The sequence below is a fragment of the Styela clava genome, chromosome 11 (assembly GCF_964204865.1).
Source record: "Styela clava chromosome 11, kaStyClav1.hap1.2, whole genome shotgun sequence".
NCBI classification, from domain to species: domain Eukaryota; kingdom Metazoa; phylum Chordata; class Ascidiacea; order Stolidobranchia; family Styelidae; genus Styela; species Styela clava.
The window spans coordinates 9534181-9551140 of NC_135260.1; the positions used below are offsets into that span (position 1 = coordinate 9534181).

The 16960-nt window shown below is 34.3% G+C and overlaps 2 protein-coding genes across 3 annotated transcripts in view; one reads left to right on the top strand and one right to left on the bottom strand.

Annotated features, from left to right (window-relative positions):
* Positions 1 to 16960, top strand: part of LOC120347138 (cGMP-specific 3',5'-cyclic phosphodiesterase-like) — a 32898-nt gene that overhangs the window by 13031 nt on the left and 2907 nt on the right. Inside the window, exons 12-21 of one of the 2 annotated variants that reach the window (XM_078117638.1) lie at positions 440 to 487; positions 921 to 996; positions 1249 to 1415; positions 1549 to 1599; positions 2475 to 2621; positions 2791 to 2877; positions 3438 to 3568; positions 3988 to 4076; positions 13589 to 13769; positions 15220 to 15283. In XM_078117638.1, the coding sequence (XP_077973764.1) occupies positions 440 to 487; positions 921 to 996; positions 1249 to 1415; positions 1549 to 1599; positions 2475 to 2621; positions 2791 to 2877; positions 3438 to 3568; positions 3988 to 4076; positions 13589 to 13769; positions 15220 to 15283 (1041 nt within the window). Of the gene's footprint in view, positions 1 to 439; positions 488 to 920; positions 997 to 1248; positions 1416 to 1548; positions 1600 to 2474; positions 2622 to 2790; positions 2878 to 3437; positions 3569 to 3987; positions 4077 to 13588; positions 13770 to 14091; positions 14156 to 15219; positions 15284 to 16960 lie in introns of both variants that reach the window. The other variant, XM_039417001.2, reaches the window with a different exon arrangement.
* LOC120347147 (alpha-1,6-mannosylglycoprotein 6-beta-N-acetylglucosaminyltransferase A-like) lies at positions 4644 to 12383 on the bottom strand. Its single transcript, XM_039417019.2, has 11 exons — positions 11482 to 12383; positions 10897 to 11053; positions 10592 to 10788; positions 9828 to 10250; positions 9190 to 9319; positions 8575 to 8689; positions 8132 to 8252; positions 7495 to 7750; positions 6633 to 6763; positions 5870 to 5989; positions 4644 to 5442 (listed from the first exon to the last, which is right to left on the bottom strand). The coding sequence occupies exons 1-11, from the start codon at positions 11617 to 11619 to the stop codon at positions 5083 to 5085; spliced, it is 2148 nt and encodes a 715-aa protein (XP_039272953.2). The 5' UTR covers positions 11620 to 12383; the 3' UTR covers positions 4644 to 5082.

A 16960-nucleotide genomic window follows, 5' to 3' on the forward strand; every position in this document is an offset into this window, starting at 1 on the left:
TAAGCAACACTTTTCCTTTGTGTACCAAAATTCGCAGTAAATGATGAAAATATACCTTATGGCGCAAAAAAATACAACCAACAGTATTTGGTAAGAAATAAATTATTCATCAAAGTCGCAAATAATCACTACAACTTTTCAATATTTAATTTGGTTGCTATTGGATGTATATTACAAAACTTAGAAACATAATTTTTTCTCAACGGAATTTGGCTCTGACCAGGCAAATGCATTGTTTTCCATTGACAAGAGAATAAGTCCAACTCTTAAGGGAATGAGGGCTCAATGCAATAAATAATTCGTAGGTAGTTACGTAACGTTTTTTATTTTCAAATAATTCTAACAAATTACCGAAAAAATGTTTTAATAAATATTGACTAAAATTAGGATTAGGACTAAGATTAAAATTGTTTTATTTTTTATTTTTATGGTTTTGTAGGCAGTTAACATACCCAACGCATCGAAAGAAAAAAGATTCAGTTTTTCAGTAAGTGTGAAGTTTTTAGGTTTGGTATTAGTACTGGGTGACCAATAAAAAATAGAACCATGATTTTTTTATAATATCTCTTTTATTTCGGTTGAATTTCTGTTTGTGCATAATTGAGTCAAAAAGTTCCAGTAATCTTGGACGCTTTGCACAAAAGTTATGTTCACTCTAGAATTTGTACCAAATGACCTGGGCTTTGTTTTTTGAGATCGCCTATAAAAATTAAAAGTTCATCTTTACTTTGCCATTATTGATGAGAAAATTCAACTAATGATATATTTATATATTTCCTATATATATATATATGAAAACATAAATTGAGAGATTACTGTGGGCATTTGATGTTTTTATAAAAAAAAACTGTGTTTTGTATATGACTTAAACAAAAAACAGTGCTTACGCTTAATTTTAAAATTGCGTTTGATGTTTACAGGAAGATGCCGAGCTTGGAATTAAAACGCATAGCTTAATATGCATGCCTATCAGAAATGCTTCGCATAAAGTTATGGGTGAGTCATTTTTTTTCTAAATGGCTTGCATAAAATAAGAAATATTTATATCAGTAATAGAACAATCTGAAACAAACACCGAGGTAATATAATAGTTTTGATATTGATTTAAGCTAGAACTACGCGGTTAGGGAAAAGGCCAATCGGAAGAGAATTTCTACCAGATAGTTTCACAATCAAAATGATAATGTTTAACTAATAGTCAAAATAATTTGATATTGTTATACTGAGTAAATACTGTTTACTTTCCAGGTGTAATACAGTTAATAAACAAGAATTTGGGAAGGGGTGGATGTTTTTCAACAAGTGATGAGCAATTATTGGAAGCATTCAGTATATTCTGTGGACTTGGAATATGTCAAGCCTCGCTTTACGAAGAAAAGGCAAAATTGGTGGCAAAGCAAAGCGTCGTTTTAGAGGTAAATATTGCATATTAGTTAGCGTAATAATTATTTTCACGTGACAAATACCAGTTTCCAGCATATGATTAATTTATATGATATATAGGATACGGCTTGTTTGCAAATAACTGTATTTTAAATCTTTTTGTAGGTGCTCTCCTATCATGCAGTGAGTTCGTTGGATGAAGCTTCACAAATAGAGGTAACATTTTTTCGGCCATTGAAAATGTTTTTTTAGTAGATATGCCAACTATTACCCAGTGTACTAAATATCAATATATAAGCCGGTAAATAGTCAATTTCAATCCCTACATCAGTTATTGTTGTGCATTCCACTGTTGGTCATTGTGGGCAGTCAAATCTAAAAATTAATCATAAAAATTCTTTGTTGATTAATTTGAATCAACTTCAGAAACGTGTAGGAATTACTGATCAGGGATGTATTTTAGGTACTCCCGAAGTATGTGAACCAAGATGGCGGACACCGGAACGTAGTATGTGCACCAGGTTAGGGTTAGGCCATAATTTCAGGTACAAATACTACGGGAGTCACTTGGCTAGTCCCCGAACTTGTATTAGAACTAAAATAAGGAAAATTGGAATAAAATTATGGCCTAACTCTAACCTGGTACACATACTACGTTTCGGTGTCCGTCATCTTGGTTGACATACTTCGGGAGTACCTTATTTTGTCGTTTTCGGGGAGAAAATACAGAAATCCTTTCCTTTGTATTCGAAGTAGCTTCACTAATATTATTCAGGTATTTATCACTATTGTAATATATACTTATTTGCACATTATAAACTATTCAAACGGTGCAAAAGCCAGACTTCAATTTGAGCATAACATCAGCTAAAGATTCTTCGAAGGTCATACAAATAAGGAAAATATAGTTTTCACGCATAGTCAAGGAGAATTAGGACTCTCAAAATATCCAAATTAGGCAATGGAGGAATGTATAGAACAAGGTTCGAAACCCCTGCCTAACATTCAGAACGTATTAATTTATAATATGAAATAGCCTTTTCCAAAGGGCGTAATTCTCGATTTCCATTTCAATGTTTTCTTATTTCCAGGATTCTATCATACCTTCGTCTAAGAGTTTGGGGCTTTTCAGCTTTGGTTTTGACGATGAAAAATTGGGTGACGATGATACATTGACAGCTTCGATTCGAATGTTCATGGATTTAAATTTGATCGAAAGATTCAAAATAAACAAAAACGTAAGAATACTTGACTTTTTACATTTTTTTGGAATCACATATTTGTACACTGCACACTAATGATTACTTACTTATGTGTATAAGTTGTTGCGATTAGGCAGCGAATAAATAGCAAACCCAGAATTTTTAGTATTCAAAAATTATACCTATTTCTATTTTAAATTTGTAGATTTTGTGCCGTTGGATATGCAGTGTAAGGAAGAACTACAGGCCTGTAAAATATCATAATTGGAGACATGCATTCAATGTTTGCCAGGTAACAATATGTTTATAAATTAGAGATTACGTCGTTGCTTTTCTGAAACTTGAATCTCAGTGAGTGACTTCTATTATTTTCTTTATGGTTTTGCGCCGGTGGACACATATGCATATAAGATAGGATTTACATATTTATCCCGCGGAGGAGAAATCCGATAAGACGTCCTAATCACATGGCGAACCCCGGCCTCTCTCGTCCGTTTACCAGTCCCCGACGGGTATGAGATTAGTTGGCCAGTTGTTTGTTTCAGATGCATGGTGTTTCAGATGATGGTGGAGGAAACCAGCGGTTACGTGAATGAGGAGTCCAGCAATCTTCTCACACATAATTATCCCGGCGTAATTCAAAACTGCGAACCCACGCAGGCTAAGTAACGGTGCAATAGTGAGCGTTTTTCTATCGCTTAACACTATGTGCCACACCGCCGATGCAACGATGTTGTAGCAAGAGTGGAGATAACATTTCTAAGTTATTCCAGAGTCTTGTTGTCCACTAAAACCACTATATTTCCCACTTTTGTATCACTTAGAATTGCATGCATCATTGTTCTGTTTCAGAGCATGTTTTGCATGATAAAGAGCGGGGGAATCGGAGATTACCTGGATGATTACGAACGATTATCTCTGCTTGTTTCATGCTTATGTCACGATCTTGATCATAGAGGAACAAATAATGCATTTCAAGCCAAGTAAGAGTGTTTGTAAAGTTACAGAATCAAAAATTAATAAAGTGGCATAAATTAAGTGGAATTTGGCAATATGTCAATGTTGCGTATTCTCATGTTTCCAATATTCTAGTTTGAATCGACATTTTTCATACCAGATATTTTTTGTGTTTCATGTTACATTTACCTTCGTTACATGACTCCTAGGTTAAAAAGTTGAAAATGCCAAGCTTATATTTCCTATAAGTATTGTAACCTTCAGCCACCTTCTAAACTTATTTATTTAGGCTTAGGCTTGTTTCTAAGTTACCTTAGGTTGAACTTGGTTGATAGAATTTGTTGTTTCCAAAATAACCAGTGCTTTGTTTTGAAATCGTAATACCTTCTGTATAACTTATTCTGTTCATGGAATCTGGTAAACTGTTTTTTACTAATATCTGCAGGATTGAGCATCCGCTTGCAAGATTATATTCAACTTCAACGTTAGAACAACATCACTACGATCAATGTTTAATGCTTTTGCACAGCACCGGTGAGTTGATATTCTTTATAATTAACAATCCATTATTCAAGAACGAACCTAGTTTACTCGTTTCAAGTACTGAAACAACTCGTCCCTATAGGGCTAGGCATTTCGAATCGTAAATTATTCCAGTCGGACAAGAATTTCGAATCGCCGGCATCTTGTTTTTTATTGTTCCCCATAGGTCGGGGTGAATGTGAATCCCTCAGTTTTTTTTTAATGAAGCTTTTTTGTAAAATGGAATTCTGACATATGACTCTTTTCTTCCGAGTTATTGATAAAATATGTTTCTTTTATTGTGTGTGAACACTCAGCAAATAGCGTGATTGAAGGTTTCTATGTTTTCAGTAATTTATGAGTCTAAAAGACTCATTAGTAAAAATAGTCGCATGCAATTACATCTTTTCCAGTATTCAAGATTCGACTGGAAAAAAATATTTGATTCGATTTTAAAATCATCTGGTATTCGAAATTACCCAGCCCTACTCGCAACCCGTGTTATAAAACGATTAATTATTGAGTATTGGGAGATTACATATCCCGGCTAATAATAATCGTGTTCAAAAAATCGATCGTAGAAAGTGGAACAGTGGTTTATTCATATTTTTTAACTGCAATAATCAACAGACGAATATCTCAAAACTTGGAATCATAATCTCATGCACGTGGTTCGCTTTTGTTCTTTTGCCTCACTAAATTTTTAACAAAATTAGGTTTTTCCAAGTGCAAAATGTGTTCTCCAGGAAACACAATAATAGCATGTTGAAATTAGAAATTCAGTTGCATATACACGTATGAGTTTTTATACATCGTTATCTTTCCAATACGACTAGTTTAGTTTTGTTGTATGTGTACACATCCATAAGGAATACTTTAGTTATAATAATTGAAGTCGACCATGGCGTGTATCCATTTGAAAATGCAATGCAGGGATACATACTCCTTGGTACCGACACGTCCCGTCTAATTCCGTCCTCGCCTTTCTTTGGAACTTTCAAATTTTCATTATATTTCATCAAGTACAGCCATTGCACAGAGCAACTTGCTCGTGTGCATACGTCCTGCATGGACACAGCCTCATTACAGACTTGTTCTGTTCACACGCACAAGAGAATAATAACGGATCTGATTGAATAAAACATATTCCTGTTGACGAATCATAACTTGGAGCGTGACAAACTTCGTTTGCAAAAATAGGAGTTCTTCGTTTGTCGTTTTGCAAATATCCCGGTAGAGTTTCGAATACAGTGCATTTTTGTTTTATACTATTTAATTGTACATCGTTGTTAATCAACGGAAAGAATGCGCGTTCGCAAGTTAAATTATATCTTGAACACACTGAAGCACACGATTCTCCATCTGAAGACATTTTTATCTGCAATATATACATCGGAAATAGGTTCATATTCAAGCAGTGGAGTCATACATACCATCTCATAGGGATTGAAAACCAGGTTGAACTAATTGAAAATTGATAATAATAGTTCTTTAGTGATTTTACTGTATAAACAATTTGTCAGACAATTTATGTGTCTACTAATTTTTTTTTGAAAAATAACGGATCTGATTGGAATTTTTTTTTGAAAAATTAAAAAACAAATTGTAATTTAAATACAAAAAATACAATTTTCTTCTGGAAAATTTTCCATTATTACTTTGAAATCATGCTTATGCCAACTATTAAATATCACTGTAAAATATGTCAGAAAAGACATTAGTCTTAATGGTGCAATTTTACAATGTGCTTTCAGAAACCTTTTTCTGTAGTTACAGAATAGTAAGATTATTTTGCAAAATCATACCCTTAGTGAAGACTTCGGTGGCCATATTGATGTATTTTGTTTCCATGTCATACCAGTATGAATATCAGCTTCCATCTGACTGTTACAAAAATCTTGATTTTCAATGAAAGAATTCACTCTCTGTAATTAACGTAGAAATGATGACTTTATTATTTTCCTCTTTCGTTCCGAATAAAGCCCTGTACAAGCATTTACCGATATCTAACGATATGCAAAGAAATGGAATCTTTCCGGTTCGGCATTCGATGTTTCCGCGACCTTTGATCCCAGAGAAATCTTATAACAACTTTTTGATACTTATTTTGAGACTGTTTTAGAGAGTTGGCGCCTAAAACTGGTTTACGTGGTCTATACTAATGGTCTGAAACCATTCTTTTTTAAAAACATTCTACCACGTTTCCTAATGCATGTACTGATAGCTAATTTCAGTCTAGTGTATTGCAGCTTATTCGGACTAAATTTTGATTATTGTAACTAAACAAAATCTCCTAAGAAGACTTAATGGCAATTAAATTATATGATTTACGATTCATTTTTGGAAACAAAACTGAAAACTGACAAATAACACGCAAAACCGCGAAAACGGGCCAAAATTTGCAACTATGCTTGAATATAATATGTCTCAGCGAAAGAAGTGTCTAAGCGGCTGCATAAATTGCCATTGTTACGTCATCGTAAACTTATTGCTGATTGGACATTGTTACGGAAAAAAAACAAGATACTTGCTATCCATTTGCAACGATGTATCTCAAACTTTACCCACCTCGATGAATCCAATATGTGTAAACTCTCGATTGACTTTTGCTCGGTTTCTCTCTGAATTCTTTATTTTGTTCAGAACTCTTCTTACTTCAGTGAAATTATTTAGGTCTACAGTGTATACGTACGGTTCTCCTAAAAGTTTTTCATAAATCAATTTTGTTACAATTTCAATTTTGTTAGGAAATCATTTTTTAATATATATATATATTATAACCATGTTTGGATCAATTTGGGAATGATTCTTAATATTTAACAGACAAATAAAACTGCATTTCAAAGTTTTTCTGTAGTAGTTCGTCATGTATACCTAGAAATAAACATTATTTCTGAATCTATTTGAATTTCACTAGTTTGTTCTAGTTGTTTTTGCGAATTTTTTCGTTTGGCTACATTTTAGCAAGCTATGACATATTCCGTTTTTACGTCGATTATTGCATGGATAATATTAAAAATCAAAACGAGAATATCGGTCGGAGACCGAAGACTTATCGATCGAAACTGCGGTTTCGATTCACGAATCTATAGTGACACCGCGTGTCCCATCACTATTTAATTAATAACTCGCTAATAATACGACATAACTCATCCAAAATCAATAGGCTTCTGGTCCGAGATACGATGATTGCACATGCAAAATTTGGAGCAGATTCAACCTCGTTTTCGTGAGCTATCGCGTGCTTCTAACAGACAAACAAACAAACAGACAAATACCTATCAACATACTTACCGATCAAGATCGATAAAGAATAAGCCAAAAGTTCGATTTTTGAATACACAGCTAATGATAAATGGGAAGATTCTAAACTTATTACAGTACACTATATATGTGTCATTGTGAAAATTTTTAACAAATGTTTACGTACCGATAAAATTTTCTGCGTACGGATTTTGCGACGTCAGACGTCGGCTTGTTGGTTTTCCGTGATGTGCGTCGAGAGGAGGCAAAAATTTCGGATTTAGAAATATCACTCCATTTGACACTGCTTCCAAAGCAGCTGGACCTTCCACTGGAAAGCCAAGACCGACGTATATTTTCGACGATTTGAGCAATTTTGTAAATTCGTCTTGACCAAGTGAACCATGATTTGTGACGTATTCGGGCAAAAAATGCTGATCGCCCTATAAGTGATAATGTATGGTATTGGTACGTCGTTTATAATATGGAGTATAACATGAATGATAACCATAGATTCAATATTTTCATAGCCGCAATATACACTCACTGTTTTGGTTTGCATCAAAACTTTCGGATTGATTTGAATGTGTGTTAATGAACTCTTGTTCGAAGCTATATATAGTATATATATATATTAACACCCCATAAAATATCTAAAACAATTATCCAGTGCGCTTATATTTTTACATGTTATATTCAGTATATATTGCGATTTCCATAACAATGAATCAATTAGGGATTGATGTTTAGTGAATTCAATATTGGATTAGACACAAAACTTTAAAAAATTGGGTTCTTTATTGATTATTGATATTCAAACCTACCATATTAGTTTCCATCGTAGCATGAATATCATCAAAGAATTTATGGAGAATATCCAGAAACTTTAGCTTTCCTCTGCCTTCCAAATATTTTGCTCTTTTTCCATATAAAAGTACTCTTCCTCTAGAAATTACCAGATGATAATATTATTGTTACCATGATAACAAGGAAAAAGGAAAGTTATAGAATATATCATCAAATTCATTTGAGATTTAAATTTATATGTTTACTATATTCTAACTCTGTCTACAGTTGTACTCAGCCACCATGTTGCAGGCCATAATTTTTAGGTTCAATCTTGTGTTTTATTGTTTTATTAAACTAAACATCCGAGGTTCCCAAACTTATGAAATAACGCGGATAAAAAAAAATTTCCGATTCGATATAGTACGTAGGTATCTGCCGTAGAATTATATGTATGTAATCTGTTAGTATTAACACTCACTTTATTACATCATTATTGCCCAAGGTATCTGATGTCCTCACGGCAAATCCTAAGAATGAATTATCAGGAGAATGTGGAAAATGGGTGTAAAATTGTCTGGGATCTAATCCCTTTCCTGTAATATGTAAAAATAAATATTTGATTTGCAAAGTTACACTCTTATTACAAAACGCGCTCGCATTTTACTCATAGGTTAAGTTGCGATCTTACTGCAAATTACACAGAATTCGAGCGAACTTATTAATTTAGCTCCATGGTATTAAACTTATATTGTAGTAACTTGTTTAAAGAAGCGATGAGTTAGATGTTAGAACATTTAGGGTCAAAGGTCAAACGTATTTAAAATTTCCGACATGTTCTATTCCAAAGCCCCATAATACACCGCAGAAGATATGCTTTCGCCGACCCTGACAATCTCTCAATTTCTACAACCTGTGTATGTCGATGGGCTTGATTGAAACACTGGCCTGATTAATGCTAAACCAAAATCGATAACTGCTAGGCTAATATAGTTGGGCCAACATGTTTGCTATCAAATTATTTCGATATATTTGTGACGATTTGTTTCATTTTCAGCTAAGTACCATTCCTGCTTTGAAAAGAACAATTATATACCTCCCCATGTTCCAGAACTTGAATCTTTGTTTTTATATCTTGGATGATTGTATTCTGGTTCCGTACCATAAACATCGAGGATTCTCAATTTACATCTGTAATTATTCAATGTTCCTAATGTTGTTTTCATCTGTAAAATATGACAAATAAATTTGTTGCTTCACCGTATAAAAGAACGTGTCAGTATACACTCTGAAAAAATGAAAATTAAATTTACGAAATTGAAACAAATTTCGATTATTTAATTCAATTATGACGTAGAACATTGATCTTTAAACTTGTTCGCAGAGGGAACATAGACGGGCGAATTACATTATTTGAACAAAGCCTTAATTAAAGTTTAGGAATATTTGACCTTTAAGGTCGATCTCTTAGAGACCTAGATTAGAGACAATTTTCCATCCATTTGCTGAAGCGGTCCCTTGAGCATTAATAATTCGAATTGTTTCAAGTTACGTGTCAACGGTATTTAGTGACATCTTTACCGCAACAATGGATATATAGTTCCTTGCGAATAAATCTGCGTTTTCGACTTTTCTAATAGCGTCAGCAAAAACTGGAAATCTTACTTTGAATGAACTTACATTTAAAAAAATCGCAGACATGTCTTACATCAATAATTTAAAATTGGTATTTACTTGCTCTAATCCGTACATATCCGTGAATGCAATATCCGCCATTACTGCTTTGTTGCAATCGTTCCCGAAGTCGTACCGCGGTTTCAAAAGTTGATTGAGTCGATCTTGTGACCAAGAAAGTATGACATCATGGCCTAGTAATTCCAAAGTGGCAGCCAAATCCGCCCATTGCACTAATTCCCCAAGCGGTCCACCAGAAAAGGCACCCTCTCCAAAATTCAGTCCATATTCTTTCGTGAGCAACCCCATGTGCAGAATAATCGTTTGACGACGACGTTTCGCGTACTTTTGCTTTTCTTCGTTTTTGATTGGCTGGATATAATCACCATCAACTTCCATCTCTTTCTGATTGGCTAATTCAGAAATAGATGCCAACCAATCAGATTTATGATTCTGAATTCTGGTTTTCATCCACTCGCACACCTGTATCAAGTCCAAATTAGATATTATTAGGTTGCTGTTTTTATAGTTCGAGCTCGGATGCAGGTTAGATGATACTAAAATTATCTAGCACGAATTTTGTTGGATTGTTTTATTTTTATGACCACATTCTTCACAACTTCAAAGTAATGCTGCTGTTCGGACTCTTTCAAGTAACAGAACGTCTTCTTTATCCCCGTGTTGCAAGCTGGCATATTCGGGCATTCCACAAAATGCTGCAATTCTATCAAATTAAACTATTGTATAAAAGCAGTGAGTTGATTACATATTTACGTCGTTGATTGACATATCATTCAAGATGTGTAGTTTGAATCAAAACGTACCCTGCCACAATCCTCCATTTTGTTGATTAGCGTTTCTAAAGTAATTCTGCACTTTGCAATTGGTAGTTTTCCGTTTTCAAGCAACAGTAGTTTTGATTTGGCGGCCGAAAGATGAGAAAATGCTTGATGAGATGATTCAGGTTCCGGGCAGGTTTTTTCCACGTATACCAAGTACTTTAGAACAGAACATTCTGAACCTATGAACGAATGAAATATATTGGAAACGGCATTACGAATTCGTTTGCCTCTTTTCCTATGAACATTCACGCGTCTGCTTAAGCGTATATATTACAAACTTTACTTACTGTTTTGGTGTATCCCGTACATATTAAAACATTTATTCAATTTTTCTAGTTCAGTCAAATATTGAAGTCTTTTAGCACAGTGTTTGTCTCTTATATTTACAGTTATTTTATCGCAATTCACAGTGAGAAGTGGTTCCGATCGATGACGCAGTGATGCCTGTATATAAAAACCAAAATATGTGTCGTTATAGTAAAACAAGATAATTGATATCGCCCGAAGACCCATGTTATAAAAGGGATTATATTTTTATGTTAAAAAAAAATTCAATTTTATATCATTACGCATTTGAAGAAGGAATGTTATCCACGAGCGAAGTGTAGCTAGAGCCATTTTAGGGGTACCAGTATCTATTTACATCACTGCGATATATTTCGGTTTTATGGTGTTGAGAACTTCTATTATGACGTCACTTTCTACCTTTCCCCTCTCTATTTTCCCCAAAACTTGTCTCTAAATTCATATGATATTTAACAGTACCGCATTCATCGGGTCGATTTCATGTTGCTTAATGTCAAAAAATACTGTGAAACATTGTACTATCATACTCCGATAAAAAATGTAAAAATAAACTCAATTGGACTTGCCACATTGTTATCCAATTGTTTATGTTGAATCACAAGACGATGATGAACAATCACGACCAGTACAATCCAAAAGAATGCAGCCAATCCAACAATTCCCTTCAAACTTCGGAAGGTTATATGAGAAATATCAAAATTCATTGTAGTTATTCCACGTGATTTCAAGTCATGCTGCGTTACAGACAGTATAATGGGTTCACTAAGGTCTATCCCCTTAGGCAGTTACTATTACACAAGCTGTAATTCTTATGCATTTGCTATTGTCTAAGCCGGAATTTTCTTGGCATTTGCTATTGTAAAAACGGAATTTTTCTACGCAGTTGCTATTGTACAAGCTCGAATTTTTTGATGGAAAGATGAAATTTAAAATCTGATCTAATAAAAAACAAATCATATTCAATTATTACGTTGAATATCTTCTCTGTTTACCCGTTCGAAAGTTATAAACGAAACTTCATCAAAAATGTTTGCAGCTATGTAAGACGTTTGCTTTTCCTATTTCTTAATTTCACTTGTGAGATTATGTCACGTTCCTCGGTTTCTTATGTAAACTGATATATATATTTAGAAAGATGTTGAGATTCGAAGTCAAACAAATAGTTCACTTCGTAAAACTTAATATTGAAGCTAGTGCTTTCACGGCCTGAGACTAAGATGGTTGCGCTGAATAAACACAGAAAACAAACGTCCAAAATTATCCCGCAGTGAATAATGATATATCTGGAATTACATTGCAACTTCGTACATTCAAGTTTGCAGCAATTAACGATGAAAAATAAGATGCTATCTATACTGTCAAGAAGCAGTAGTAATCTTCGTTTTTGGTCCCGAGTAACAGATAAAGTCCTAGCCTAATCTGTCTATATTATTAAGGTCTATGATTTAACATTCAGCCAGTACTGTCTTCATATATATATAATTAGTTTATGCTCAATTCACCAACTACTTGACTTAAAGTATTTCCAGAAGGTTTCCTCGACGACGGTGCACGAAATGCCCTAAGGGCATAATAGCGATCAAGTGTGCATACGCAACAACAACAAATGGGCATTATACATTAAGACTATACATAATAGGCAGTTTGTAAAAAAGACCAAGGAGACCAAGGTTGCGTCATGCAGAATACCCTTTTGTGGGTATCGCCACTGACACCACAACGATAAATTTGGATTAACCTTGTGCTTTTGGGTTTTGAGTGTTTAAATATTTTAGTACCATTGTAATACATACTTTACATACATACTTCAAACTCCACGACTAGTTATCGTGTACGTATTGCATAAACTTATACTCTCCAACTGGGATTCTAGGCTGCTAAAAGTTTCGTTTTCCATACCTACTTTTCCAGTACCTACTTCCCAATAGCGTTGCTGACTTTCTTATATATCTCCCATTTTTGTACTTTGGGCATATTTTGTAATCGACATTTGACGCCTGGCCCCCTTTTTCTTAGGAATGGTTCATATCTTTCGCCAGCATTCAATAAAAATAAAGTCAAAATATATGATAAGTGAAATTCCTATTGCTTGTATTTACCCAGTGTAGAGTGATGCATCTTATCGATACTTTCCGATAGTTATATGACATATTTGAGCCAGACATGAAATGCTTATAGTTCGTCCACTTTTAATTTGCACTTGACTGACTTTTAAAATCCTCATGGAGAAGCTAGCTATAAAAGTAAATATACAACCACACGTCCGACCTTTCGCATATTGCTTTGTTTTACCCAAAAGTTAAATTTCTTTGTTTTGTGACATTGTGTAGCAAAGGTGTGGTAGTGTTCTACATATATTGGTCCTAAAATTCGTTATTTTAATAGGTTTGTGCGCCTGGTTGTAATATCTTTTGTAGCTGGACTACCCATTTTAAAAAAAGCATATCTCAAATTTGATGCTGTTAGCAGAGTACGCGGACGAATAGAACTGACAACCGTTACTGCCAATTTGTCAGCGTCAAAAAATCTTTACACTAATATTTAGTTAACATATATGTGTAGCAATTCTAAGAATGTTTCTAATTCTCAAATCAGCAGTTCTTTATGTATTATACATGTAGTCTATATTTGCTATAGATGAAATAAAGATCATATATTTCTTTTACTTTTTAGGTTGTGAAATATTATCACATTTGAGTACAGAGGAATACGAAACGGTTATCAAACTAATTCAACACGCAATCATTAGCACAGATCTTGCGGTGTATTTTAAGAAGAGAGGCAATTTCTTGAAATTGTTGGAAAGTGGAAAATCTGATTGGAAAAACAATGAAGAGCACCGAAAGCTGTTGAGGTAAGATTTAGTGCTCCACCCTCTCGACCACTCACTCTCGCTTTACTCTTTCTGTACCCCATTCCCTCCTTTGCCCCAACCGCCTCTCCAATACCACTAATCTCAAATCTGTCTACTGTTACATGCACTCACTCAGAATTTCCTGATATATAATGTACAGGCCTTTACGACATATACTCTATGCTAGATTCTCTCAAAATATACCAAAAAGCAGTTTTGTTGTTTAGTCAAACAATATTTTCTTATTTTTGTTGTTTACTTCGACAATTACACTATAGGTATTATTAAAATATTTTTCTAACAAGTCATTCCACTATAACAGGGGTATCTTGATAACAGGATGCGATATAGCTGCCATAACAAAACCATGGAATGTCCAGAAAAAGGTAGTTGCAACTCCGTGATTGCGTCATGCTATACGTCATCAATTTTTTTTTTACTTATATATATATAACTCTTATATATGCAAGTGCACGGTAGTCCTATGTCACGCAATCAAAATTATTATTATGATATTGTAATACATATGCAAGCGCAGGTTGTAACTCTCTGTTTGCTCGCTGTAGCTGTATCTTCTACTACAATAATACATAATTGCGACGGAATATTACCACAAACCCTGCATAGATAGATTACAACTCCAGTTAAAGACAAGGTTCAAAAATTCGATACCTTTTTACAAAAAAAACTTAAAAAAATATCGTAGCAGTCAGAGCTTATTTACAAAAACGATCATTTTTATTAAAAATATATTCCTGGAGTTTGTACAAGGCGTCTATATATACTATACGATTAATGTTGAAAACGAATTGTTACCGGCATAATTTCTCAAATATGTAGTTGCTGCACGCGACAGTATATAATACATTCCTGAAGCGAATTTGCACAGGGAACTTTCATGCGTTACGTAGTTCTGCGCAATTTTTTCATACCTGTAAATTACTAACTCATTGAAAAGATTTATAATTATGAATCGTTGGCGAAATCACAAGACGAATAATTTGAATTGGTGTTATAATCACTGACACTAATCAATCCTTACTTACGGACGCAGCATCAAATAGTAACCAAGGCGGCTTTCGACAGCAGTATTTTTTCTCGCGTATTTATATGAATACTTCTGATTTCATTTCACATTAATGATCGAAGTGATCGCTTAATTTAAAATTGACCAAAGTTCTGGTGTTATTGAGGCTACTATGCCCCGTGAAAAGTATTTTTATTCCGGCGGAAATAAATTTTACGGCAGCCTCGAAACGCTTGTTTCCGTTGTGGCAGTCTTAATTCGACTGTTTGCAATTGAAGGACAGTAGTCATGACGCAATCAATATATTATCCTTTGTGACGTCATCACACGCAAATTTTTCATCTTAGTTGCAACGCCTTCATCATTTTTGACTTTTTCGCAAATCTATTTTTAATTTTTGCCCATGTCTTGCATATTATGCAGGGGCATGATCATGACTGGCACAGATATTTCGGCAATTTCAAAGCCGTGGATTATACAAAGCAAGGTATAAATGGTACAAGTAAAAAAAACAATGAAGTATTCCTCCGCCAACTTCGATCTTTCACACCCTGACTATATAGTTTCAGTTGTCCATAATTGGCCGATAATTATATCAAAACAATTCCACACACTCAGTGTGAAAAGATATACCTAGCGCAAAATAAGCAAAAATTTTCCACTGGGTACCCTGTTGGATCAAGTAAATAACAATCTGACGAATTTTCCAATTTTGGTCATCTGATAACTTGAAAGTCAGGATTAGCTCTTACTAACCAATTGACTAGCACTTTAATTTGCCCGGGCAACCTATAATACCAATAATTATTCATCATTGCATTGTGTATATAGATTTGCTTGCTGCGCTAATGCATCGCATATTTGATCGCTCTGCGTAGGACCGCGTATGGCCGTATGGATAAGCAATCGCAATCTTCGTTTCCTTACTTTATTTTCTTTTAACAATTGAGCTAAAACGATATACGCATGTCTGTTGTAACCAATATCCGCAATGAATATCTGGATGAAAAGTTGTAGGCTGTGTCGAATACTTGAGTTTATAGAATAAAAGAACTACAATTTTGTTTAAATTTTTAATTCTGAATCATTGGTTTTACCGATATACTTTTAAGCCTCTTTGGGGGTTCTTTCAAATAAGTTTTTGGGTTGGGTTTCGGGATCCTATTTTTGATTCGATGAAGAATCTAGTATCTAAACATTTAGCCCCCTTGGCCACTCACATGACCCACTATCATTGTCATCCAGATATTCAATGCGCATTGGTGGTCGATCATACATAAAAGTCTCGTTTGCGTTGTGTTGTACAAGTTCTTGTTGTTCGTTTAGCAATGTAAATCCAAAGCATGTTTTTCATTTAAAGCACCATTCTCCTGTCGCTTTTCGTCCGTCTGATTCTTCTCTTATACGGTTAAAGGTCGTGGAAATTATTGCTCACCTAAACAGTTTGTATATACGCCCAACGGAAAGTTTAATGACACTTACAAGATCACGATCACGTTTACGACTTGTATACATTGGGGCAACAAATGACACTCATATGCGTAGAAAGAGAGTCGCTGTAACGTGCGTTCCACAAATTTATATTTTTATTGTACACGCCTGATGAAAGACATCGTTGAGTTGCGCATTAGTGCATTACTTCAAGCGGTCAAAAAACTCATTAAGTACATAGCGCAGCGCAGTATCTTTGAGAAAAGCTTGTATGAAAAATGTCTGTAAATTAAAGTTTCCAGATCCTCTGAAAAGACAATTGTAATATTTCCACTTTTGCGACTCATATTAAATCATTGGTCATGGGTATAAAATATTTTCAAAATTTTGGTATAACCTCTTACATCTCATCTCCTAGTAGCGTTAATGAAAATCCAGTATTTATTTGGTCATAAAGCGCATCATACCCATCTTTATTCGGTGTGATATGAATTTTAGAATGGCGCGTGAAAAACAAGCGAGCATCGACCAGATTCATATTCAGATATTTATTTTCGTCATGCAAAACCAATATACGATATATAAGAAAAAATAAAAAAGGCATATATATAACAAATTACAAAAACGGATACCGGCTTGTTGCAACAGACGAAGGGTCGCGAAAGAGTCATCCAGTCAACGACACCTTGTAGCTGCATTGAAGCAGCAAATATAGCAACCGAACAACTCAATA

Bases quoted from the DNA above. Each gene is read 5' to 3' on its own strand.
- LOC120347147 (XM_039417019.2), bottom strand. From the start codon at position 11,619: ATGAATTTTGATATTTCTCATATAACCTTCCGAAGTTTGAAGGGAATT. The intron at 11,054-11,481 runs GCAAGTCCAATT...TTTTATATACAG, and splicing joins AACAATTGGATAACAATGTG to GCATCACTGCGTCATCGATC. The intron at 8,690-9,189 runs GTATATAATTGT...TACATATTACAG, and splicing joins AAGTTCTGGAACATGGGGAG to GAAAGGGATTAGATCCCAGA.